Raw genomic sequence first — 25,397 nt, forward strand, 5'->3', positions numbered from 1 at the left:
CAATTGTCAACAAAGATAGAGATTAATACAAAGAAACAAACACTTCTGGATGCCATCTTCACCTTTACTGATATCAGTTTATATCCACTTCATGGCTGGATGGACTACTGGTTTGGGAACATATGAGAACTCAACAGTTAACAATGCTTTCTTTGTCTTCAGCTACTGAAGTCCAGTGAGCATGTTCTGGGTGCACATAAAGCCACCTAAACCAGTCTTTTGAGGCCTTCTAGTCCAGCATTCACACATATTGGCACCTCACAGGGATAGAGGCTTAGTGGAGGATGCAATCTGTGAAGAAGAATCAAGCACAGGGCCAGAAAAATCTCCTTCTTTCCGCTACTTTCACATCTTGTGTTTCTTTATAAACAACATCTTGCAGTCTAACCTCCATGACTGCCTTCTATGGTCACTTACAGATTGGCAAGCTGCTCTTTTGCAAAGCCAAGAGAGGGAAAAAATAAACCCCACAAGCTGTGTGAATAATTAAAAACAACACCAAAAGACATTGACTCCAGAAAACTTTTCTTGCAGACTTCTTAGAATCATAGAATAGTTAGGGTTGGAAAGGACCTTAAGAGCATCAAGTTCCACCCCCTCTGCCATGGGCAGGGACATCTCGCACTAAACCATATTACCCAAGGCCTCGTCCAACCTGGCCTTGAACACTGCCAGGGATGGAGCATTCACAACCTCCCTGGGCAACCTATTCCAGTGCCTCACCACCCTAACAGGAAAGAATTTCCTCCTTATATCCAATCTAAACTTCCCCTGTCTAAGTTTTAACCCATTACCCCTGTCCTATCACTACAGTTCCTAATGAAGAGTCCATCCCCATCATCCCTATAGGCCCCCTTCAGATACTGGAAGGCTGCTATGAGGTCTCTTAATACAGAGTGTACTGTTTGCTGGGTACAAAACTGGCTAGATGGCCAAGTCCAACAAATTGTGGTGAATGGAGTTAAATCCATTTAGTGGCTAAAAAAGAGCAATAAAGATGATGAAAAGCCTTGAGAAAAAGTCTTATAAGAAGCAGTTGAGGGAGCTGAGGTTGTTTTGGCTGGAGAAAAGGAGGATCAGAGGGGACCTTGTTGCTCTCTGCAACTACCTGAAAGTAACAGGACCTCAAGTTGCTCTAGGGGAGGTTTAAATTTGATATTAGGAAAAATTTCTTCACTAAAAGGGTTATAAAGCACTGGAACAGGCTTCTCAGGGAAGTGGCAGAGTAACCATCCCTGAATGTATTTAAAAGACTTGTAGATGCCACTTAGGGACATGGTTTAGTGGTGGACTTGGTAGTGCTAGGTTAATGGTTGGACTTGATGTTATTAAAGGTCTTTACCAATTTAAATGATTCTATGATTGCATGAGCTAGTCTGAGACCATTCTTCACGGGTTCCCTCTTTAGACTCCTCACTCTTCTCCTTTTCATGCATCCACGGTTTAGGTAGATTGCAGATACCCCTTCTGTTTTTAGTGGATTTCATGAGTTTTGTGGAGACAATTATTTTTGTGAAGATAGTTATCGTATTAATTTAGTGTTTATAAAGGAATCAGATATGGTTAATGGTACCTCTTCAAGGATACAAGCCAAAATAGTCAGATCCCTGTTAAAAATAGATCTACCTTTATAAGAAGAGTGCATGCACAGAAAAGGAAATTTCTGAGGGGTTTACAGTTTCATGTGACGCTCTGTGTATAAGCTAAACATCTACAACACACAATGATTTTCAGTTTCACCCTGCATACTTGACTGACATGAGAACATTTTTCTTTCCAGTGGTATGGCAGAACCAACATGCCAGTGAAAGGGATTTCTTCCAGCTACATGCCTTACTGGCACTGTTATCTGTGGGGTGCGAGAGGCAGCAGAATACCACCCAGCCTGCTCCTCAGTGTTGCAGGGTGGAGTTTGAAGAATAGGCTCTGTGAAAATTAGTTTTTACTTCTCAACTAAACCTGTTTGGTACAAAAGGCACAGAAAGGCACTTCCACACAGTCTTACAATGCAATTTTTGCTGTCCAATGTCAGAAACTTGAAATTCATCATGATTTTTTACTCAATGAGGGTGGTGAAATAGAACAAAGGTCAAGTCTTGAAGGGGAAAACAATCACTTGAGTTACAAAAAGATGTAATTTACTGGAAAAATTGAGAATTTAAGACACAAACAGAAAACAAAGTGAATGTAAAGCAATAGGGATCGCAGTGTAGCCCAAATATCAAACAATTAAAAAAATGTGTCAGAGGTTTCTCCCATGGTCCAGAGGAAGGGATTTTTAGGCAGGACTCTGTCCTGATTAAATAATTAATAGATAAAATATACATCTTTCCTCATTGTTTCTTTGTATGTAGCACATACTGAAAGTCCTAGATGATTTCAGAAGTCCGGGCACACCACTGGTTCACTTGGGTTTTGTGATGAGGCCAAAAAGAAAAAGAGAAAAAAAAAAAAAATGAGCCTGGGAAACCCTATAACTGTCCAGTCTCAGTGGTTTTGTTACTGTACCAAAATAAGGGGTCAAGGCATAATAGCACTAGAAAAGCTCACTTGCTGTAGATTTTACATAATGAGTTGCCAGCTTTAATCATTCAGCCTGTGCTTGCTTCTGCAACCATGACAGCACAGAAAGCAGATTTCAGCTATAGAGATGTCAGTGGGAGAGCTTATTTTCCACTGGTAAACTGCAATAAATTAAAGGAATGCCTCCATGTTTGCCGGAGCAGGGTGTGTGTGTGTGCAGAGCAAAAAGCAAAACTGAAAGTGCTATAAAGAGTCTCACAAAAATATTCCCTTTCTCCATAGCTTGCTCAGAAAGGTATGGGTTTGGCAAAGGAACCTCTGCTGCTTCCAGTTAAAGTATATTTAGGGATCTCTTTTTACACTGAAAAGATGTTAGGCACACTTTCCTAAGAATTGGTTTCTTCAGCCACAATTAGGTGTCTCCTTTAGGGACAACCTGCTTTTCAGAGGCAGCCCTTGCAGTCCCTGGTGATGTGCCTGGCAGCAGCAGTAGCTGGCCTGCCTGCAAAGCTTTGCCTGCTATCTCCAACTACTGACTTGTGGACTGAGTATCCTAATGTATATCAGCTTAAGATGGAAATTTTAGTCTTAGCATCACTGTTAAATAAAGCAAGGCAGAAGACAAAGCTGTGAACCAGATTCAGCATTTCCATTAGGGGGGTTTCTGTGTGCAGAGGCAGCACAGTGTCCTGGACCCACTGCAGCCACTTGGAGAGAGCCAGAAAGATTCAGGGAGAAATGGAGAGTGGAATTTGTTGGCTGAAGCCCAGAACAATTTCATGCAACTTTGGTTCTGTGTTGGTGTTTTCCCTGCTATTCACAAGAACCTGCAGGGATCACGAGGATTTCGAGAAACACCATCCTCCCTTGAAGCTGAGCTTTTGCTGTGATGTAGTCAGAGATACAATAGCAAACCAGTAATTTCTTATTGTGGACTGTCACCTCCAGCTCTAATTAACATTACCCCTTCTCATTAGAGGTTTTCTTTCTGTCCCTTTTCTGGTTTGGTTTTTTTTTTTTGGTGTGCGTGTGCTCTGTCTTGTTTTAAAGAGAATAATGGAAGTCACAGCAAAGGCAACTGCTGGTGTCTATGGCTTGGAGTGCATTATAGGTGGTAACACTGTAACTCCCTAGAAAGCACAGAGATGCTGCAACCCTTGCCCAGTTCTCCCCCATACAAGTTCCCCTCAAGGGAACCTCCTCTGGAAATGTGCAGCAGGCACAGCTGCCCAAACTGCAGACCCATACACCTGGCAGCATCCTGTCCCAGGCAAGCTAAAAGAGCAAAAAGAAAACCTATGCAAGAGGTAAATTTGCAATTCCTGCACATAGCTCAGGCTCATCTAGAATAACATCGTGGCTCTGCAACATGCTAATAAAATGTTAACCTGCCTATACAGCGTATGATAACTTTTGTATATACAATCCCAGAATCATAGAATCAGCGAGTTTGGAAAAGACCTTTAAGATCATCAGGTCCAACCATTACCTCATGACTGCCAAGACCACCACTAAACCATGTCACTGAGGACCTCATCTACATGTTTTTTGAACACTTCCAGGGATGGTGATTTCACCACTGCTCTGGGCAGCCTGTTCCAATGCCTGATCACCCTCTCTGTGAAGAAATTTTCCCTAATATCCAGTCTAAACCTCCCCTGGCACAACTTGAGGCTGTTACCTCTTGTCCTATTGCTTGTTGCTTGGGAGACTGACCCCCACATAACTACAACCTCCTTTCAGGTATCTGTAGAGAGTGACACGGTCCCCCCTGAGCCTCTTCCTCTCCAGATTGAACACACCAGTACCCACAGCCGTTCCTCATAAGACTTATGCTCTAGGCCTTTCACCAGCTTTGTTACCCTTCTCTGGACTGGCTCCAGAACCTCAATGTCTCTCTTGCCGTGAAGGGCTGAGAACTGAACACAGTACTAGAAGTGCAGCCTCACCAGTGCTGTGTACAGGAGGATGAGCACTGCCCTGGCCCTGCTGCCCATGCTATTTCTGATATGCTACCATATTCATTCTCTGCAATAGCCAGAGATGAAAACAGAGTCAATCTAAGTTCTGTCTGTACATCTCAAGTGGCGGGAGCTCTGTTTCTTTGGCGAACATATGCCTTAATACTCATTTAAGATCTTTAAAGTCAAATGCAGGACTAAGTAGCTGTCACTACCACTGTTGAGAGACATCTGGCTGAATGTTACGAGACACGTATATATATATATTGTGTGTGAACATGTGCATGCATTCATAAAACATGTGCATGCATTTACACATGCATTTATGTAAGTTTGTAGGGAGGGACCTGCCATGTAGTTGAACTTGGCTCTCTGAACACACAGTGGTTCTCAGATGAACTGTGATTTAATAATTCCTAAAACTTAAAAATCTGTCTCTGTGTTTGCTTTTATCAAGAATGGGAAAATCTAATAGGCAAGTGCTAGTCTGCCTACATCCAGTTTGTGCACCCAAGTAACTAGCTTGGGAAAATTAAACCTTTATCATTTAATATCCTACTGACATGTATTTACAATCCACTGAGTGTTGACTTACATCTTTGTGTGCTGAAAGGCCCAGATAAACCCGCACTGCTCCTACACTTTATGTCTCATAATGCTGTTTCTTGAATGCAACTTATATTGGACATCTCAAATTTGCAAATCTTGGAAAATTGGGAGGTTCTGTGGAAACTGTTTTCTGGAAGCAATTTGAGGAAAAAACCTGTGAGATAGGAGAAATTTCTACATGTGAGGAACAAGACAGATATGGGTGCACAGATGGTGACTGACAATACCATATTCTCTGGAAGGCTTATTAGTGTAGCCTCAGTGCCCTGTTAACACAGGTATGCTGGACTTGAGCTGACTTATACTGGACATCTCAGAGAGAACTGGCAAGTGGTCTCACCCATTTGTGCCATCATACTTAAAGAGGGAGGGAAATTGTATGTGATAAAACAGAGGAAAGGAAGCAACAATTACATATATATATATATATATATATATATTAAAAAAAAAAGCTTACCACCATGACTTTGAGCTTTTCCCTTTTCCTTTTGTAAGGACTCTTTCCACTCATCGCTAGCATTTCCACTCATAATTAGCAGCCTCCATAGAGCCATAGAAAAAGTGGCTATGCTAGTAGGAGATAAATCCTGAGAATCCCTAGCAGGGGGAGACTGCCACAAGGGTTGGTAGGACCTCGGGAAGGGCTGGGGGAACACAGCCCTCGGTGTTGGGTTACTCAGCCCTGGTGTTCGGGAGAAGGCAGGAGTTTGCATACATGTAGGGGATCCACTTCTTCTGCAGAACTCTTGAGAATCATTTTATTCAGGGCTACTGCACAGAAATAAAATAGTTTATCATTTGGGCTTGGAATAAAATGAGACAGCAAGATTATCATCCTGTCTGTCTGCCTTTCTCTGTACAAAAGGAACTGGAGGGGCATTTTCCCCTGTTCAGAAAACCTGGCACTCATTTTATGTTGAGGCAGTGCTTGGGCAAGCTTGGCAGATTCACAGCATTTTGAAACAGAGCTAGCATTCTTAAGGCTGCCGGCTGCCCAGAACAGAGGTGAATATTCCACCCTTCTCGTTTGGAATGAAGCTGGGAAGTCCCCAGCTTCCTCCAAACCATTGAAAGGAAAACAAAGAAAGGCCATGAACATCTTATGAATGAAATTACATATTAATACCTAATTTCTAACCACAGCTATTCATCCACATAGTTCAATGATTTTAGCAGTAGGCACATAGTATTATTGCATTTCATTTACATGACCACTTTACTAGTGGGGAAACTGCGGCAGGGAGCAGTTCATGTTTGTTTAACATATCCATAACGTTGCAGAATTTGGAGGAAGATCCAGGTCACTGAAGTCCAAGCCTGTTACTCCAGACACAATCTAACATACAAGAAACTTGTGGGACTCACTTCAATAAGTTACCGTGCCAAGACCTCCACAGTTCTCCCTCAAAATAGACATTTTTAGGAACATCAAATTTAATTTAAAACATTTTTATTAAAATAAATAATATGGCTGTCTCCTCCACCCATCCACATCACACATTGCAGAAACCTAATCAGTCCCAGGTATCTGGGGTTATGGACAGATTTCCCTTTGCTGAATCAGTTAGTTGCACTCCTCAGTACTTTGTGTTCTGCCTTGCCCTCTAAAACTGTAAATGAATTGGTTGATACAGTAGAGGTGCATCTGTTTTTTTTTTTAATAAAGTGTAATAATTTATTGTCTGAAGCCAAAATAAACTGGTATTAACATTACAGTTAAAAAGACTTAACCGATGTATCGTTAGCCTGCAGGGACATACAACAAAGAGTTTTCTATACAACCTATATATATATAATACAAAGCTCTAGTAAAATATTTTCCTCTCAGACTTTTGCAAAGTGACATAGTGTAATTTTCACTTAAATTTAAATTACATTCAAAATTACAGTGGTGATCTCCAATGACACATCACCAAGATAGAACAGCCTGAGGCAGGAGCAGCTCCAATAAATTTGGCCTTTTGGGAGAGTTACACCAGAGGACATTTCAAGACGAGGTGCCACGTTTGACTGCACTTTGGCTGAGTACCTCTGACTTTTCAGCAAGTTTACTGGTGTTTTCAGAAGAGATGGGTGTAATGGGTGTGTCGGAGATTTGCAAGCCAAACCTTACCTGGAAAAATGAACCTCACTTCTGTTGACAAATGTATCATAACTTGAGAATACAGACCTATGCAGTTTAATGCATTTTTATTTTTGATTTCTTTTTATTTATCTTTATTAAAATTATTTTTACTGTTTTTGTTAAAATAATTTAAAATTTATTTTATTTATTAATACTGAATAATTTTAAAAGAAAGGCAAATATGGAACATTAGTTTCCAAAAATCAAGCTTTTGTTTCAGGAGGGAAGTATGACTGCCTGGTGTTTGGAACAGACAAGAGAGCACTCTCCTCCCGCTCCAGCCCTCCCATGGACTCACTGTAATGCCTTTATAGCACATTTGACATGCCCTGACAATCAGCCTACATTAGAGAAGTGCTTAGAGATCTTCAAATGAAGAAAAGTTCATAACTAAAATGCATTTACTGTAATGAAGCCCCTCTGCATGCCACAGCTGATCTCTACTATAAGTGTAATTGCACCGAATGTTGCCGAGTATGTTTTCATTCTTCTTCTGCATATGTTCAATATAATTTTCTGAGTAAAACAAACATCTGTGCACAGTTGTGGAGGTGGGATTTTATACTGCTTACAGTGGGTGACCTTCATGTTTTGGATTTGCCTACCGGTTTTACAAAACATAAGCGAAGTTACAACCCAAGCTCACACTCTGACCTTTTAAAATTTACTTTTAAAAATAGAGGTTATCTTTTGTACTGCAAATTATGCCTTTATCTCTTATAATCCCATAAGTCAGATATCACAGTCCCACTTCAATTATGCTAAACTCTTATGTTAATTTTAAATCATGTAACTTAATTCCTGGCAAAGCAGGCTGGTGATTTTCAAAATGTGGTTAATGAGGCAAAGTACAATCTAGATTCTGCTACTGAGATCATCTGAATCCCTAGGTAGCTGAAGATGACTATGGAGAGGCTCTTCTTTACAAAAGTCTGGGTTAGATGTAAAAGAAATGAATTTTTAAGTGCAGTTAGGGCCTATGAAATTTGAAGTTGAGCATACAAAGAAGTTAAATTACTTTCACTAGAGCCATAGAACAACAGTGCGGCTAAACCAATTATGCTTCTGTGCACATACATGCTTATGTAGTGTCCTCTCTTTTTAAATCACAAATGCAAACCATACCAGATTTTCAAGATGAGAGTCCAGGCACCTGATGTCTATGTCCACAGATGCATACAAATCAATGTGATTTCCCCTCTCATTTACAGAAGCCAAAATTTTGCCAATAACTTCTTTCGCTCTCCTTCCCTCACTGTAACAATAGCTTTATCTAAGATCAATTGGTAGATGAAATCTTATGAGCCTGTATAGCTTTTCCAATACAATTATGTTCCCTCCATTCCTGAATCTCTATTATTCCCTGACCACATAGGCTGAAAGTTTGTCACTAATGCAAGTTCAAGGTGAAGGCTAAGTTCTTCAGAAAATTTGCTATTTACTAATATTTATTTGTCTGCATTTAAGAATTCGCATGAAACTCATATATAAATTGGCCTCTAGTCTTTTTTAGGATGTTAATTTTTTTTTCCTCATAAGTATTTTGGAAACTATTGGTACATGAGCCACATTTTTGTCTGTAATTTAGCAATTAATTAAAACACACCTAAAACAGACAAGCTACCCAAAGGAAATATATAGACATCCAAAGGTTGGTGTACATTTATTTTTTATGCAATACCTTCAATGACCTCCCTACAAAGCAAGAGAGTTCATTCAGGGCTTGAGGTGGGATTCAATACTCACAAGAGCAGAGGATCTAGAGAAAGAGGTCATTTTACTTTGTACCAGTTTCCTGCCAGGCTGTTTCCTTATTCTACAACTTGTTATATCATTATGTGTGATGTCCCAAAACACTCCAGAAAACAAAAGATAAGTGTCATCTTTATTTTGGAAGGCACATAGGGATTTCTCCCTATCCATTTTGCAGAGATTTATCCTCCTCTTGGGACACCCTCGCCACTCCTCCAACAATGCCATGTGCAACTGCAGGTTTCAGGAATGACCACATGCATCGGTCTGATAGCAGTTAAGGGGAGGAAAGGGAAGAGGGAAGGTACCTTTCCCTGTTATAGCCAAGACTGTGGGACTCTGGACATAACTGCCTCTTGCACGAAACGCCAGTACCTATCCCACCACATACTGCAGTATCCACTCCACCCTGGGGTTTGCTGGTTGCTGACAAGGCAGGAAGGACACCAAAACCGGTGACTTCAGTGAGCTTTGGGAGCAAAACCAGTTGATGGGTTTGCAAGGCAATGGTCATACACCTTCCATGTAACAGACCATGGGAGGTGGGATGATGGTAGGACACTGGCAGACCAAGAGTGGTCACACCAGCTACAATGAAGTTGCTTCTTAATACAGACATTATAATGTCCCATAGTGACCACCCCAACACTTTGCCCTATCACCAAAGATTAAGACTATGTTGAATACTGGGACCATGGAACACATGCAACATATGGTAGACTCTCCTGCAAATTAAAATGTTAATTTTAATGTATGTGGCAGTTCTCTGAAAGGAAGGTCATACTTGTCATCTCTAGTGCATCAATCAAAATGCGGCTGTGGACAGGGACTTAAGATCAAGGCTTACAAAGATTTACTCTGCTCAGCAGTTGAGCTGCCATGTTATTTTTAGTTTTATGCATTTGTATTCAAGAGCATCCTTCAATGAAAAACAATCAGGTCTAAAACCAGCTACAGTCTAATGGAAATCAAAACAACCAAACCTTGCAACTGAGAACACTGCAAACATTTTAGAAAATTAGCCAATGCTTCTTTACTAGTAAGTGACAGAAAGTAAAAAATACATTCAAAAATAGTTTTGAAAACAATTTCTAAAGCAGGCACACACACAAAAAGAATCATGCTTCTCTGAATAATTTTTTTTCTTAAACCATTAAAAGAACATTAGGTAAGCTAATGCAACAGCTGGCTGCACTACCGCTTCCACAGTATAATCCATTATGGTAAAAGTAGCTTTTTCAGGCATTTTAGTGCAATTTATGCTGTTTACAGGTCTTTTTTGTGCATTCTCCTATAATTTAATGTCAATTGATATCACTCTAACTTATAAAAGCCCCACTAAGTCAAGAAAACTCCACTTAGCAGCAACTTCGTTTCCTTTCAGGGCTAATATCAAAGTAGTTGTTTTGAATACCAAAATGATAAATATCTAACAGAAGCCTGAAGCTATTCTGGTGCTATACAGTTGGTGATGTATAATTGAACATTAAGTAATCCAAGTAATAGAAGTCGTAGATCAGCTGTCTTTCCTCCTTAGACAATTCTTTCAAGTATTGCCTCACTACTTCTGCACTTGTTCTCTCATCAGAGGCATGTCTGTCTTTGAATTTAGGAAACTTCAGCTCTGCTGGAGCACCAACCAGCTGCAAAAAGTAATTGGCATCTTCTTCCAGGGTTTCAAACTTTCCTATAAAATCATAGTTGATGAGGCAGGGATAGCAAAGCTTACTGACTTGCTCCCAATGAATGTCCATTCCTACTGGGCGATGGGAATCTAACAAATATTGGATAAATTCCTTGAACTTAACTCCCGATCCTGTTTTCAATGCCTCTTCATTTGCATTATGTCTATACTTCTTAATTATTGCCTTACCAAATACTGGGTGGTAATAGCTGTTTGGGTGTTCAAATTTATCCCTGAAGGCGGATACCAATCTTTCCATAGGATCACGTACAAATATAGCCTTGGTGTATGTATTCAAGCGTGTGTATATCCCTTTTAGGTCATAACTGTCTAGTTTCCTTAGATGCTTTCCATAGTGCACATCGTCATGGGAGATGTTGTGTACTGAAGTGGCGAGTCCACTGAGCACCATGAGGACTCTTTTCCAATTGGAGCAGCCTGCTTTAGGCACTTCACAGTATAGGACCTTGTGCCTGTCCTCCACGTAAATTCTTGACACCAGGTGCACAAGGTGGGTTTGAAGCTTCTTTCTGCTGTTGTATTTCTTACAGAAGTCATGCAGGAAGTACCTGCGCTTTTCCTGGGTGCTATCCACATCCTTCCATTTGCCATCCTTGACTAACGTCTTGTTTAAAGGGTGTAGTGCAGGAGGTAAATACACCCCTCTGAGCCAGCTGAGAGGTGACCCACTTATCTTCTGCTGGTCAGAGAGTTGGCTCACCAAGGAGGCAGGCACCACACCAAACAGGTCAGCCTTGCCTTGCCAGTGCCTGCTGCCCACGATGGCCATCTCATGTTTACTGAGGTCAGAAGGAGTGCTCCTGCTCCACACTGCTCCTCTCGGCATCACCAGAGCGGGGAATGTGAAATCCTGCAAACAGGGAAAGGATCAGAGCTTAAAACACAGCAACAGCCCACACCATTCACATTGCAACAGCAGCAAGGATGGCAGTGCATACTCCTGATGAAGCCACATTTAGTACTACTACAAAGCCCCTCCTGAACCAATTGATTGATATATCTAATTTAGCAACAAGCTGGGCTAATTACTGAAATAAATGCTTCTGAAGCTTACCTCTTAGTGCACAGTAGGTCTTCCTGCAAAAATAAATAGCTTATACCACACCTTTTAGGAAATCAGAAGAGGTTCACGCAGGGAGGCTGATAGTCCTCATAGGGGTAGCCAGGTGCTTTTCTCAACTGAACACATTTTCCCCCTCGACAGCATTGATTGAGTTGCATGGCTGCTATCAGCTCTCTGCAGCGTGCTGGCACAGAGACAGTAACAGCTGCTGAATCTGTTTCCACCACTGTGACTTGGAGCAGGCCCTGTTCCCCAGTGGTAGGGGACAAACCTAGGGCTCCTAAATAGCTGACAGCAGTGTTTTTGAGCTGGGTGTGGTGACAGATGAAATCCCCACTCCAAAAAGCTCCTATTCCTGCCCTCTGTTTGCAACACAGATGCCTGCACCTGAGCTAGGTTCTTTCACAACTAAGGCAAAATTGTTGCCTTTAGAGCTTATTCCATCTGACTTTTTTAAACATCAACATTAATTACATCAACTAACTAAACGTCAACTAGTGACTCTGCAAAGAATGTGAAAAGATGAGACTATCCTCTCAGACATCTCTTTTAATGTCCCCAGCCAGTGTGCAATCTACAAGCTGCAGAAATGGCAAAGCATGGATCTGTGTTTTGCTGTCAAATTCTTTAGGGTCTTGTATCATGCATGTTGATTGAAGAGTTTCTTGCAGTTTAAGCATTGCAGCTTATTCCTGAGTATATTCTCATGTGTCTGCTAAGGCTTGTAGATTTTTAATCCTGTTAGTAGGAAAGCCTGCTGCATTGGGACATCTATATAGCTATTCTCATCACACTTCTGGAGAGGGGGGTTGCTCATCAACAGGTTTTTAAACATCCCGTTGCAAATACAAGATAGCCAGAATGACACCCATTGGACACACATTCACAGGCTACCTGACTGTTTTTGTAAGTCATGCTTTTTTTGAGAACTACATAAAAAGTCTCTTCTGCCATTTACTGGATTAAACATTTACTGGAAAGTTGATTTGTGGACTGGCAGACTGTCAGTGTTGGATTTGGGGGGGATGGGAAAGTTCATAGGCCGACTCAAATATGTTAAAAATTCAGTGGAATAATGAAAGAAATGGTAATGCATGGAACACAATTTAAATTCCAGCTTGTAATGAAGCCTAAGGAAAAACAAGCAGTTCCAAGAAAAGTTAGCCTGTCTTGCAGTGCAATAATTTCCAATGACATGAAGAAACCTGGGCAATCAAGCTATTCTGTATTGCTGCAAACCACAGATGACCAGGTCTTTGTTATCACTGAACTGAGTAAAATGGTTTTTGTATTGATGAAAGCAAATAAAAGAACAAAGCCATGCAGGACTTATACATCTGTGAGAGAGGGCGTGTGGATGTGGTCAGTTTTTCTAATATAATTTTTTTTTTTTTATTTCTGTTGTCTAACATTTCATTCTTTAAAAGAAATGAAACACAGATTTGCGTGTTTCGAAACAGATATTTATCCCTTCTGCCCTAGGATGGAAAGAATTCAGAAACATAGTTAGTGTGTAGTAACAGCATGTAGCAATAGTAGTAAAATGGGATAACTATGAGCCTAATGGGCATTTCAGCATCACAGTGAATGACGACTTACAAGTGCTACTGCAGAACCAAAGACTTACAAATAAATTAAATGCTTTGACCTTAAAAGGAAAACCTGACACTTAAAAAAGTGAAAATGAAAAATATGAGATACACAGAAACCAATCACACAATACCAGGCTTAACAGGAGTAGGAATAAAGTTAGACTACAATGCTAAAGTAATCAAGCATTGTAAACTCATTGGTGCTGCTCTGAGGAATTTTATAATTCAGAAGATAGTCTCCAGTGATATGTGACCGTACTGGTGTTCCTCAGTGAAGAGAAAATTAAAGGGGGGGGGGGGGCAGTAGTACCTCATGACTTCCTATGATATGCAATCTGAATTTAGCTGTCTACTTCAAGAGACTTCAGTGTAAAGACGCTTGAACCAGCTGAATTTCAAGCCAAAGCCAATAAGATGGCTAGAATGATTAAGGATTTGGAGCATCTCTCATATGAGGAAAGGCTGAGGGAGCTGGGCCTGTTCACCCTAGAGAAGAGAAAGTTAAGGGGGGCATCTGTTCAGTATATGTATGTACCTGAAGGGAGGGTGTCAGGAGGATGGAGACAGACTCTTCTCAGTGGTGGCATGCGATAGGACAAAAGGCAACAGGTATAAACTAAAAGACGAGTTCCACTTGATAAGAAAGACCTTTACTGTGAAGGCGATGAGCACTGGAATAGGCGGCCCAGACAGGATGTGGAGTACCTTTCACTGGAGATATTCAAGAGCCGTCTAGACACAATCCTGAGTAATGTGCTCTAGGTGACCCTGCTTGAGCACGGAGGTTGGACTAGATGACCTCCAGTGGTCCCTTCCAACCTCAACAATTCTGTGATTCTGTGTTTCTGTTAAATAAGCCTTACATTTCAGAGGAAATTTCAGCATGCTGAATTCAGCCTGCCATCTTGAACTAGTGGAAGATGCCTTGATTCCACCAGCTCAGGAGGGAAAAGGACAGACTGAAAGGTGTGTGGTCTTGATTTTGTTTCATTTCAGTCTGCCTGGGATGCAGGACCAACCTCAGGGAATAGCCCAAGGAGATGCCAGAAGAAGACTGCATTTCAGTCTCAGGAACTGTGAATTCAGCTGTAGGAAGTACTACTGAAGGATTTTTCATGGGATTAAAGACTTCAGAAGGATGAGTAGAACTATTCAGAGAAATCTCAGGTAATACCCTAAAGGAACGACATATGCACAATGGGAATCACTTGAAAGGGGCTTCCTCCAAGTGAGATGAGGCAAAAGAAGAAAGAATCTATCAGGGAAAAAAAGAAGACCCAATCTGAAGGGGGTGAGGGGAAGGAGACCAGGGGATAAACAATGACACGAGAAGTTCTGAAGACAAAAAAAATTATTTCAATATGTAAAATACCATTAGTTGCTTCCCCTCTCCATTTCCCCTTCTCAATGAGACACATATCCCATGGTGAACACAACAGTATTGGTTACTAAATGTTATTGAAAGTTCCACAACGGATGGTGTCCTTGCAGTAAATGCTGGCTGTAACTTTATCTAAGAATGGGAATGGGTAGTGGTTATTTTCAAAGGCATAAATGGCTGTTACATTGCCATGGAAGTTTTCCAACTCAAGATAAAAAAAAGAAAGAGAACAAACCTTCCTATGCACTTGCCTAAGTAACTAGGCTAATAGCTAGTCAAGATGCAATGAAAGATGGGATGAATCAAGCTTTATTTCTTTATGAGAAATATTTAACTAGAAAGGGGTTTTTTGGAAACTAACAAATTGTTGAATAGATAGTGCCATATTTCTTAAGCAAAACTGCTTTACAGTCTGGTATATTTAGCTGCTAGTACTCTTAATGTGCATGAGACAGCTGAAAGCCACACATTAAAAGGATTTAAATGTTTTTGTGATAGTAGGCTTACACAAAGTAAGGCGCCTTCTTTGGCTTCCTCTTGATGCCACTGACCTTTCAATGACCATTTTATGATACTTTAAAGATCTGAAAAGCTCCATGTTACATTTATTTTATTTATTTATTTATTTTTTACAGTAAGAACAGGAAAAGAAACTTGCAAAAGCAGCAAACATTTTTCTAAAAACCCTTGTCCATTGTAGCAGTGTTCATAATAGTCCATCCCACAAGCTGCTGGGCACCATTATTTTGGAAAACACATGAACATACACCAACAACAGGCAGCATGCAGGTAAAACCTATTGGTCACTAGGTCTGAACCCAGATCTTCCCATGCAAACAGTCCTTACCAAACGCTTTGAGCCAAGTGTCCAAGTGCAGGGATGGCCATTCATGGCTTTCCAAAGAGCTGCTAAGTTTGGGAACCTGCTGCCTGGCATGGGAGATGAACTCCATGGTCACCTTGGACAGATGCAGGGCTGTTCTTGAGACATGCTGTCAACCTCTGCAGCAGGTTGTGTACATTTTATCTGAGAATTAAAACCCAGCAAGGTGTTGCACCTTTGCCAGTATTTATGCAAAGTGCTCGGTTCTCCGTTTGCATTAAAACATTTTAAAAAGTTAAGAAATGGCTGTGAATCAAATTTAGAAAAGTATGTACATCGTCTCTTTCTCTTTGTAGCTAGGCAGGAACTGAAGGCATTTAAAAATTAGCTCAAGTACAAGGGAAAAAGAATTTAACAGAGTGTTAGCATGGTATTTGGCTAATGGCAGGCAACTCTGAAGCTGCTGAAACAAAAGGCATTTTTGAGTCATTAATAGGTTTATGGATTTTATTTTTTTTTTTGGACATTTTTATTGCTGAGGATTCCCTGCTCCTCCCCATTCACAAAAGGATTTCTCCTCACTGTAAAAACAAGTAGCCAATACCTTCTTTTACACACACTGAAGCTGTCCTTTCCTTTAATACCTTCACAAGCCACTGGGGTAGAAGAGATTGACTACTGCCAAGAATGGTTAAGACTCATCCAATTATGCTTTGTGATGGTTTTACAATGCACGGGTGGGATCTCATCTAGACAGTTTGCAATTACAGCAACCTACCATGCAAAAAGATAATGATGTATTGGAAAGGATGATATTCCAGGGCTGATTTACAAAGATTTAATGGCCTGCAGTGCAGAAGGTTGTGTGCTTCCTAAATGCTTTAGTGCTGGATCTACATTTTTACTAACAAGGACAATAAAATTAAGTGAGCCCAACAGAAAATGTAGGACAAAAATAGTGGAGGAAAGCAATATTCTGTTTTATTCTGCTCTTCTGTGCTGACAAATATCTACATTGTAAGGATTAGTAATGTATGGTTTGGTTTTCAATATCTAGCTAGTATTTCTTCTGTCCTCAAACATGCTTCCTGAAAGAGTTCTCTAAAATGCTTCTTAGAAGCAACTGCATGAATCACCTGGGAGCCTACTGCACTTTATTTTTTGCTGTGGCTTGCAATTATCTCTTGCAGGATTAAGTACCCTCAGGACCCTCTCCAGCACTATTATACTAAATAACTAATATGGGTGGTCTGCAAACACATGGATATCCAAAGATGATACAAGCTTCATTTGTTAAGACAACAACAGGTTGATCTTCTGTATTTTTCCAGATGAAATTTATGAAAATCAATTATTAGAAGGACAAAGCATTTGTATTTTCTGACCAATCCAGGTAGGTGTTCTGCAGCACATACTCAAAGAAACTTATTTATGAGAAGCACAGGCCCCTCAGTGATGAAATGACAAGAGTTTGAAATATATGCTTGAAGTATAATTTATCTTCATTTGTATCCCAGTCCTTTGATACTAGATGTGTTCAACAGTGCTAAAGTTCAGCATGAACTTAAGGCATTAGACACTTTATTTCACAGTATAAATGTAATTCTTTAAGTTGCTTCTTATGTGAGGATTGTATTATAACAACCATATAATTTCAAATTTATTAGTTTATCTAGGATCTATCTGTAGAAAACAGACAAAGGCTTTCCAGAGACAAGGTTCATTTTCCAATTTACTCTCTGATTTGGTATTGATCAGTCTCTTAATTCTGGTATTCAGATGAAGGTATCTTGAATACTGGAGGGCTATAAAACTAACATACTCTTACTTGGATTGTAGGTACATGTGGGTCTTTGAAAAGATAACATATAGTTCCAGCCTAAACCTTATTTGCTTAAAATATTAAGTTATTCACATATTTGGGCACAGTTAGAAGGATTTCTTCAGCAGAGGTCCACAATTATGGCAGATGGCTCGGAACTGATATGTAGTTGAAATACAATGAAAAGTTTGCATGATTCCTATCTTCAGCAAGCCGGTGAAACCTGGAGCTATTACCACCTCACTTTAGCTGCAAAACCACGTAGAACTATACTTACACATGTATGTGTAAGTTTTCTTTAGCCTGTCAAAAAGAGTGATTATACTTTACTTTTTTTTTGTGTGCCAGAAGACTACCTACAAAGCATATTTCAGAAGGGTCAGATTCCTCTACTACTATTCTACTTGAGCTAACATTAATATGTTCATAGCTTTCTCATACCATAGCAGCTGTGTAGTGTAACATTGGTGAGCTAAACAAATCCCTGCAGGAGCTCCCAATGGACAGAATATCCAGGCTGGGCATAAGTAACAGGAAATATTTGCTGATGATGTGCTCCACCTTCTGTGCAGTACAGATAAACCTCTTGATTCATCACTTGCGCTTAAAAGAGCTACTCCAGAGACAGGCACCACTAACCCCTCACCTCCCAGTGGAGTAATGAATATTTGGATTATCTAATTTATTCATGGCAAATCACCACTGCTACATTCCTCATAAGCCAGAGCTGACATATGTATTCCTTATGAATGCCTCAAGTTCAGTGGAGGTACTTCAGTCAGAGATACCTTGTGGCTGATACACAATTCCATTATGGAAGAGGAAGAATGAAACAACTGTGCTTTGAACTTTCACCATTCTTTCTGCCCCTAAAGTTCTCAAACCATAAAAAAGCAGCAAGCTTATCTTTCCTCTGGATTAAGATCTAGAAATATTTTGTGTGAAGCCATCCGTCCTGACAAGCAAAACATTACTGTAACAGACACCACATTTTCCTATAAAATATGTATTCCCAAAACACATGCACTTGTACCAAGTATTTCTAAAATTGCTAAACAAGTTAGGGAAAAAAACACATTTGCTTTGTGCAGGGCTATCCTCCTCTCCCTGCCCCCTGCCTTCATCTACAGAAAGCACAAAGCCACCCATGCTAATGAGGCAAGACAGCCTGCATAAGCCAATTCCACAAGCTGATTCGTGTGGTCATCAACTTGGAGGAAGGAAATTAATCTCTAATTTTACTTGCCAATTCTTGTTCAAATCTGTAATTAACTCCCTCCTGTTTCCGCCTGCACAGTCAAAACATTTGGTTTCTCCAAAACATGCTCAGAATGGGAAGGATAAGAAAGATCAAGGCATGCTTAATAGAAAAAGTATCAATAAAGATGCTATTATTATCGGAAACTAAGTAACACGTAAGATTGTGCAACAGATTAAAGATTCACCAAGACAACTGCAACTAAGTATTGAAAATAAAAACAAGCACCCCACCTTCTTATTACTAATAAAGAAGTCATTGTCAAGGTCAATCGATGGCAATGATAAATTGGCTGCCGGGTAGTACAATACTCGTGCTGCTTCTCTAGCTTTTGGACAACAGTTTCAAAGCGCTGGTTTGTTGCAATACAAGCTTGTAAATAAGCACAGAGACACTGCAGCCCGGACAGCCTCTGTCTGGGCAGAGCCTACTGCCACTTTGCATAGAGTGCTTGTCTCTAGAAGTGTAGCTAAGATGCACTGTTAATGGAAGGCAACTTTCAGATCACAGACCACTTAACAGTTGGCAATATTTAGCCCAACCTCAGTTGTCACAGTCACACTCTTTCTGGCACAGGTAAACCAGTATATTTAAACAACATTCAATTCTGAGCTCAGTCTTCCCCCTCTGTGTATACTCTGTTAATAAACCTAAATCAGGCACTGCAGTCAGTGGCCATAAATCTTCATCAATATTCACTCATTTCTATATGGAATGATGTCAGAGCAAAGCAGTTTAAACAACCTGAAATTCAAAATGGACTCAAACTAAGTACGCAGTACTCATTTTATGAAGAATAATATTTGAAAAAGACTCTTGGGTTCCACTGACTAGTAGGTTTATTATATGTATACAAGGTATTTTAATCAGAAGCTGACACTTTCAGGTAATTTGTATTTTACATATTGGTCTCTCATTTGACTTCATTAAATAATGTTAACATGGCTACTTTTTCATAACTTAAACCACAGAAGCAAGTCAAATAACCTAAAAAGTTCCCTCTATGGACAAATAAAATCCTCAAAACTGTTACTTCCAAGTGCATGGTAATTCATATACACAGTCATTTTATGAAGAAGAAAATAGATAATGCTTCTTGCATGTTCACAACTCAAACCAGACATTAATTTTTTATTACATTTCATATTTTAAACAATATCTATTTTCTGCTCCAAAGACAAGGGACGAAGCCTGAGGCTAGATGACAACATCTTTTTATTCAGAGGTATTAGGGATCATGACTTGGCAGTTGCTGACCAACACCAACCCTGCACAAGGAACATGTGGTCCCCATTGCCCTATCTGCGTGAATAGACACATATTTCCTTGGAGGGTGGTCTACTTGTTGGTAATAAACCCTGAAGGTTAACTAAGGCTGCATGCTGGTACTGAAACCCTGACTCCCATCCTCCAGGGACTGCTGTAACCACCAAACATCACATGAGCCTCTCTCTCTAGTTCACTTTTTACATACAGGAGGGATATAAGATGAATATTACAGGTAGTGGAAACTGTAGGCTTAAATCTGCTTGAATACAGGAAGAAAACAAATCTGGACTTCCCTACTTCAGGGAATCACTGACGTAGTTTTCAGAGCCATCCAATACCATGCTAAGAAACCCACCAATACCGTGTTAAGAAAACCACCCAGCACACCTGTCCAATCTGTCCAACCCAGCACACATGGTCCAATCTGGCAGGTGTGAACTTCCCCAGTGAGACGGCCATTTGTGGTTTTCCACCACACTGAGATAAGAAATACTTGGGTTGGATCAGTCCCGCCAACACTGGGGCATGCCTGTACTCACAAAGGAACAAGCCTATGAGGCTCAGCTGCCTCCTTTGGGAGGTGTTGAAGGAGCAGAAGACTTAAGTTGAACTTACGTACTTCACTTTCTTTCCAAACCTGCCCCCCATGAAGTACAATAAAGGTATAATTACTTAAACAGTTCCTTTGCTGATTTACTGAGTAGCCAAATGTGGGGCTTGAATGCCTATTGAGATATTTGGAATAAAACATAGCACAGATCACGTCTTATACAGGAAAACAATGTGATTCTAAGTCCAAAAGGTTTTGAGTCGGGTACTAAATCCTTTCCTCAATTACTTTAAAAGAGCTACTTCAGCTGCAAACATCAAGCTACAAAGAAGCTGTTCAACAAAGTGCTCTTACAAGAGGTAGTCTAGTTTTGGTGGAGTTTCAATCACATTTCACCATCCATTTCTCCCTAGCTAGCACTTCCAGTTCCTGACTGTACCCAACTGGCAGCTGTGGGCTGAGCTCTTTTCTTATAAGTGCAGGAAAGTGGGCTAAAATTGACTCTGGCTTCAAATGTTACTGCAGGAGGATTGAGAGGGAGATGGCCCGGCAGCATGACTAGACAGGTCTCCCTAGGGCACTGGGGCATTTACAGCTAGTGAAATGTAAAGATGAAGATGATAAACAACTGTACTTCTCCACAAACTCCACCATCCCTTTTGAGAAGACAGGCCTGTAATGTAATGCTGTGCTTCTGCATACATGGCAGTATTTCTCGCATTAGTGGCTGTGGTAAGATCCACAGGGAGTTTTTGCTGATAAACAGAATCCATTTCTATCTTGTCTGCAGGTAAACACACTTATCTTCTCACATAAACAAGACATCTTGCTCTTTTAGAAATATTAAGGAAAGTTTCAAATGAAACTAGGTTCAGCTGAAGAATATTAATGTACATTCAGGCATGAAGAATTCAATTTCCCAAAAATTGCTTTGGAAGAGACAGTAAGATCTCTAGAGGTATCAAAGCATTTTCCCCCCAATCACAATTAGCATTTAATTCAAATTAGATGACTTTATTGGTAAATAAAAACCAAACAGAAATATATAATGCACTCTAGATTGGCAAATATCTCAAATCTGTTTGCCTGTATTCATACATTTTAAACTAATTAATGTGTTATATATATGTTTTTAATTAATACTTGAGAATTGACTGCGTTCACAAATTACTGTAAGATGAAACAGGCAGTGAATTTACAAAGGGGATTATTCACTGCACACTCCCTCCTCACACTGATTTAAAGGCAGCATACCCCATTTTCACTGATAGTGGCTATCTCATATTTATCATAGATAAAAGAAAATACCCTAGTTTATTCTGTAGCAGTGTTTTTGTACAGCTATACAGTGGGTATATATCTGAAAGCAGTCCTACAGATGATCAGTGTGCCATCCAAACACTAACTAGATCAAGCACCAGCCCCCCATGAAGCAGAGGAATAATGAGAAAGAATGGTGTCATGGTTGAGGGTAGGTGCACCAGCCAGAACCAGTGTTTAGCTTTAGTTTGAGCAACTCCTTTGACCTTCACACTTCATTTTTCCCATGTCTGCAAAACAAGGAAAGATGATAATTGCCTACCCCATGTGAATATTGTGATTCCTAAGTTCTGATTAACACTGGTAGAAAACCCTTGCCATTTTACAGAGTAAGAAGGGTGTCGTGGTTTAAGGCCAGTTGGCAACCCAGAAAAAAAACACACAGCCTGCTTGCTCACTCCCCCCCACCTCCCGGAGCGATGGGGAGGAGAATCAAAAGATTGTAACTCCCATGGACTGAGATAAGAAGAGTTCAGTAACTAAGGTATAACAGAAACCACTGTTGCTGCCACCAATAATAATAATGATAAGGGAAATAACAATGGGAGACAATACAACCACTCACCACTCGCCAACTGATACCCAGACTGACCGAGCAGTGATCTAACCCTTCCAGGTAACTGCCCCAGCTTATATAGTGGGCATGATGTACTGTGGTATGGAATACCTCTTTGGCTAGTTTGGGTCAGGTGTCCTGTCTCTGCTTCCTCCTGGCTTCCCCTCCTCCGTGGCAGAGCATGAGGCTCACAAAGTCCTTGGTCAGAGTAAACATTACTGGGCACCAATTAAAAACATTGGTGTTATCAGCACTGTTCCCAGGCTGAAAGTCAAAACCACAGCACTGCACCAGCTACTGAGAAGGAGAAAAATGACTGCTACTGCTGAACCCAGGACAAAGGGACACTCGGAAATCTGAAAATCAGGATTGCAACCCAGCTTCTCCGTCCATACTGCCTTTCATTGCTTGAACATCACACTATTTCTTTTAATACTTGAGCATCCAGTCTGTTGAATTCCACAATGTTTGGGTTTGGGCTTTTTTCTTTTTTTTCACAAGAAGAATCATTATTCATAAATCTGAACATATTTTTATCTTCACACACCGCATGTAAGTTCCTCTCTATACAGCCTGAGAAATGGTCTCCTTCCAAAGGTTACTGAAAAGGTTCTCAAACAAAAGTGCTATTCTTACTTGAATACATCTCAAGCCTCTATTACAATTACTACTTTGGATTTCTGTATCACTTACTACTTAAGTGGTTTACAAGCAATTATAGATTAAGTTTTCCAGAGTCTCTTGGAAGGAGCATTTCCTGACCTGCTTGGCAGAGAGAAATGGAGCATTGGAGAGGATGAGATCCTGGTCTACAACATGCTGAACACCCATCTCCATGAAGCCCAGAAAGGAGGCTGCTCTGCTGGTAATCTGGCCTTGTACCTTAGTGAGGCTTGTATAGTAGGAGAAGCAAAAAGAGGGAGAGAAGTACATGGAGTGGTGAAGGGAGTGTATGCAATAAAGTAGATAGCACATAGTTAATCCTCGCTATGGGTGGAGAGCTGGAAACAGGCTCTGCAGTGCATACATACAGCTGCTGTACAAAAACTGAACAATATCAATTTAAACACTGTTGAACATGAGGGGAGCCAGGGGTGGCCACGAGGGGAAAGGCTAAGTAATTGTTCAGTGCTGCTCAAACTAGCAGCACTTAGAAGCTGGCATACACTGATTGAACTTTCCCTGGCTAGGTGATGTGAGAGGGTGAAGGGGATAGAGGAAACTACTGAAGTAAACTACAGCAGTGCACAAGGAAAACCAAAGAGTTTGAGCTGAACTGGCTAATTTTTGCTTATGTTAGTATAGGTTTATTACACCATGTGCATACTTCAAGCCTCCTTCAGGTCATAAGTCATTCCCGAACATGGTCTGTTTAACAAACTTACATTGTCATTTAATAGATGTTGAGTTTTCTTTCACTTCTTTACTTTGGCAGAAGGTGTGTACATACTGACAGTACATTAGAGTTATCTCTGGTCCAAGCCTAGCTCTAGCAAGTACATTCCCTCATTACGGCTCTTTCTGTGTTACTGTTCCCTCAACCTCATATGCAGAAAGGGAAATGCTCCCTGACAGATGTTAAGGGACTAAAAAAGAGATGCATATGCCACAGCAAGAGGGTCTGCCTTGAGGAAAGAGCTCCTCAGAGACAGAACAGTAAGGCAGATGCTGTGGAGTGCTCTCATCAGCATCCTGACCCAACTGGCAGATTCACTCTGGAAGGGACAGGCTCAAGTCTGAGCTGAAGCACAGCTGGGATTTTAACCCAAAAGTCTGACTGTGCAAACAACAACTTTTAAATGCAAGTATTCTTGTTAGTCCTTCAGGAGTTCAGAGAGGCACTGGGCAAAATCACACGTAGGAGTATATATTAAGACCACAACACCAACAAATTTGAGTGGTAAAGATGAAACAGAAAGGATTGCCTTCAGATGCATTTTCATTGGTGGTCTGTAACATGTTTTATAGTCAAGAGTACTAAACAGAAGCACAAAGTTCTTGTTTCCTTGCATTTTCCTTAGCAGTACTTAACATGCTACAGCTACTCACACTGTACATCGATTCCAGTATTTACCCTGAAGTTGTAAAGGTCGCTAAAAACAGGTATTAAAAAGCAGAGTGCATAACATTTCTGGATGTCTTTACTCAGGTAGAGTGGTAAATGACTGGTGCTGTTAAACAAACATGCATACCTATACACATAAATGATAAGGTGCTTAAGAAAAACCACCAAATGCCTTGTGATAAAAAAAAAAAAAAAAAGATCTAGTCAAGATGGTAACTATAGTCAAAGGTTTCTGGAAGTAGAAGCTGCCTTAGTATTTTATCTATGTCATATTTCACCAAACTTTGCTTAGGTTTTAGAAAGAGCTAAGCCTCACACAGAAAAAACAGTGGTCTTGAAGATGTGAGAAGTTCCAGATACCCACAGATAGTGAGAGTTTATCTAGCAGGAAATCATTAGGAAAGCAGCTTTACCATATCCCCTTCCCCTCTCTGTTTCACTCATCTCTCAACAAGACATTTCCTGCTATTTGCCCCCTTGCACTCCTACTCCTGTCAAGCTGTAACATCATTCATCTTCTGCAGAGCCACTTCTCCCTTCACTTAAGTTTCTGGCAGCCAGTTTAACTCAGTGTTGTTGCACTGACTTAAAGGGGACTACAGGATCCTAAGCCAGATATGTACCTTATCCTGCATATAATATTTCAAGTATTGAAAATAAACTGAATCCTTCTATGTGAGATACTCCATTAGGATCAACCCCAGTTCAAATCTTTTTATTGAAGTAGTATTACTACAAATCAAATATGCAGTGCCTCTGCAACCGTGCCCTAAATTATAGACTTGAAAATGAAATTGATTTCTAATTTAAAATATTCTTCCAATTCCTGGAAGTCTAAAGGAACTTGTATGGAATGGAGCATCACCAACTTCTCTAGTATCCATTTAGAAGTGAATGTCTACCATTTGTCACCAAGTTTTTACAGCTTTATTTAGATACACACTCTATATACCAAGACAATGCCATTTTCCTGCAAAATGAGATGTTCTTAAGTCAACTGCAGAGAGACAGAACAGGTGAGCA

The 25,397-nt window shown here is 40.3% G+C and overlaps 1 protein-coding gene across 3 annotated transcripts in view; it reads right to left on the bottom strand.

Moving 5' to 3' along the window:
* Nucleotides 1-9,210: 9,210 nt before the first annotated feature.
* Nucleotides 9,211-25,397, bottom strand: part of CHST9 (carbohydrate sulfotransferase 9) — an 85,672-nt gene continuing 69,485 nt past the window's right edge. For all 3 annotated transcript variants that reach the window (XM_061360550.1, XM_061360552.1, XM_061360551.1), the window contains one exon: nucleotides 9,211-11,525. In XM_061360550.1, the coding sequence (XP_061216534.1) occupies nucleotides 10,428-11,525 (1,098 nt within the window). In that variant the 3' untranslated portion in view covers nucleotides 9,211-10,427. The remainder of the gene's footprint in view (nucleotides 11,526-25,397) is intronic.

Source organism: Neopsephotus bourkii, unplaced genomic scaffold (genome assembly GCF_033783945.1).
Source record: "Neopsephotus bourkii isolate Nb327-2 ecotype Australia unplaced genomic scaffold, CSIRO-AGI_Nbou_v1 NB_1027, whole genome shotgun sequence".
Taxonomy (NCBI): Eukaryota; Metazoa; Chordata; class Aves; order Psittaciformes; family Psittacidae; genus Neopsephotus; species Neopsephotus bourkii.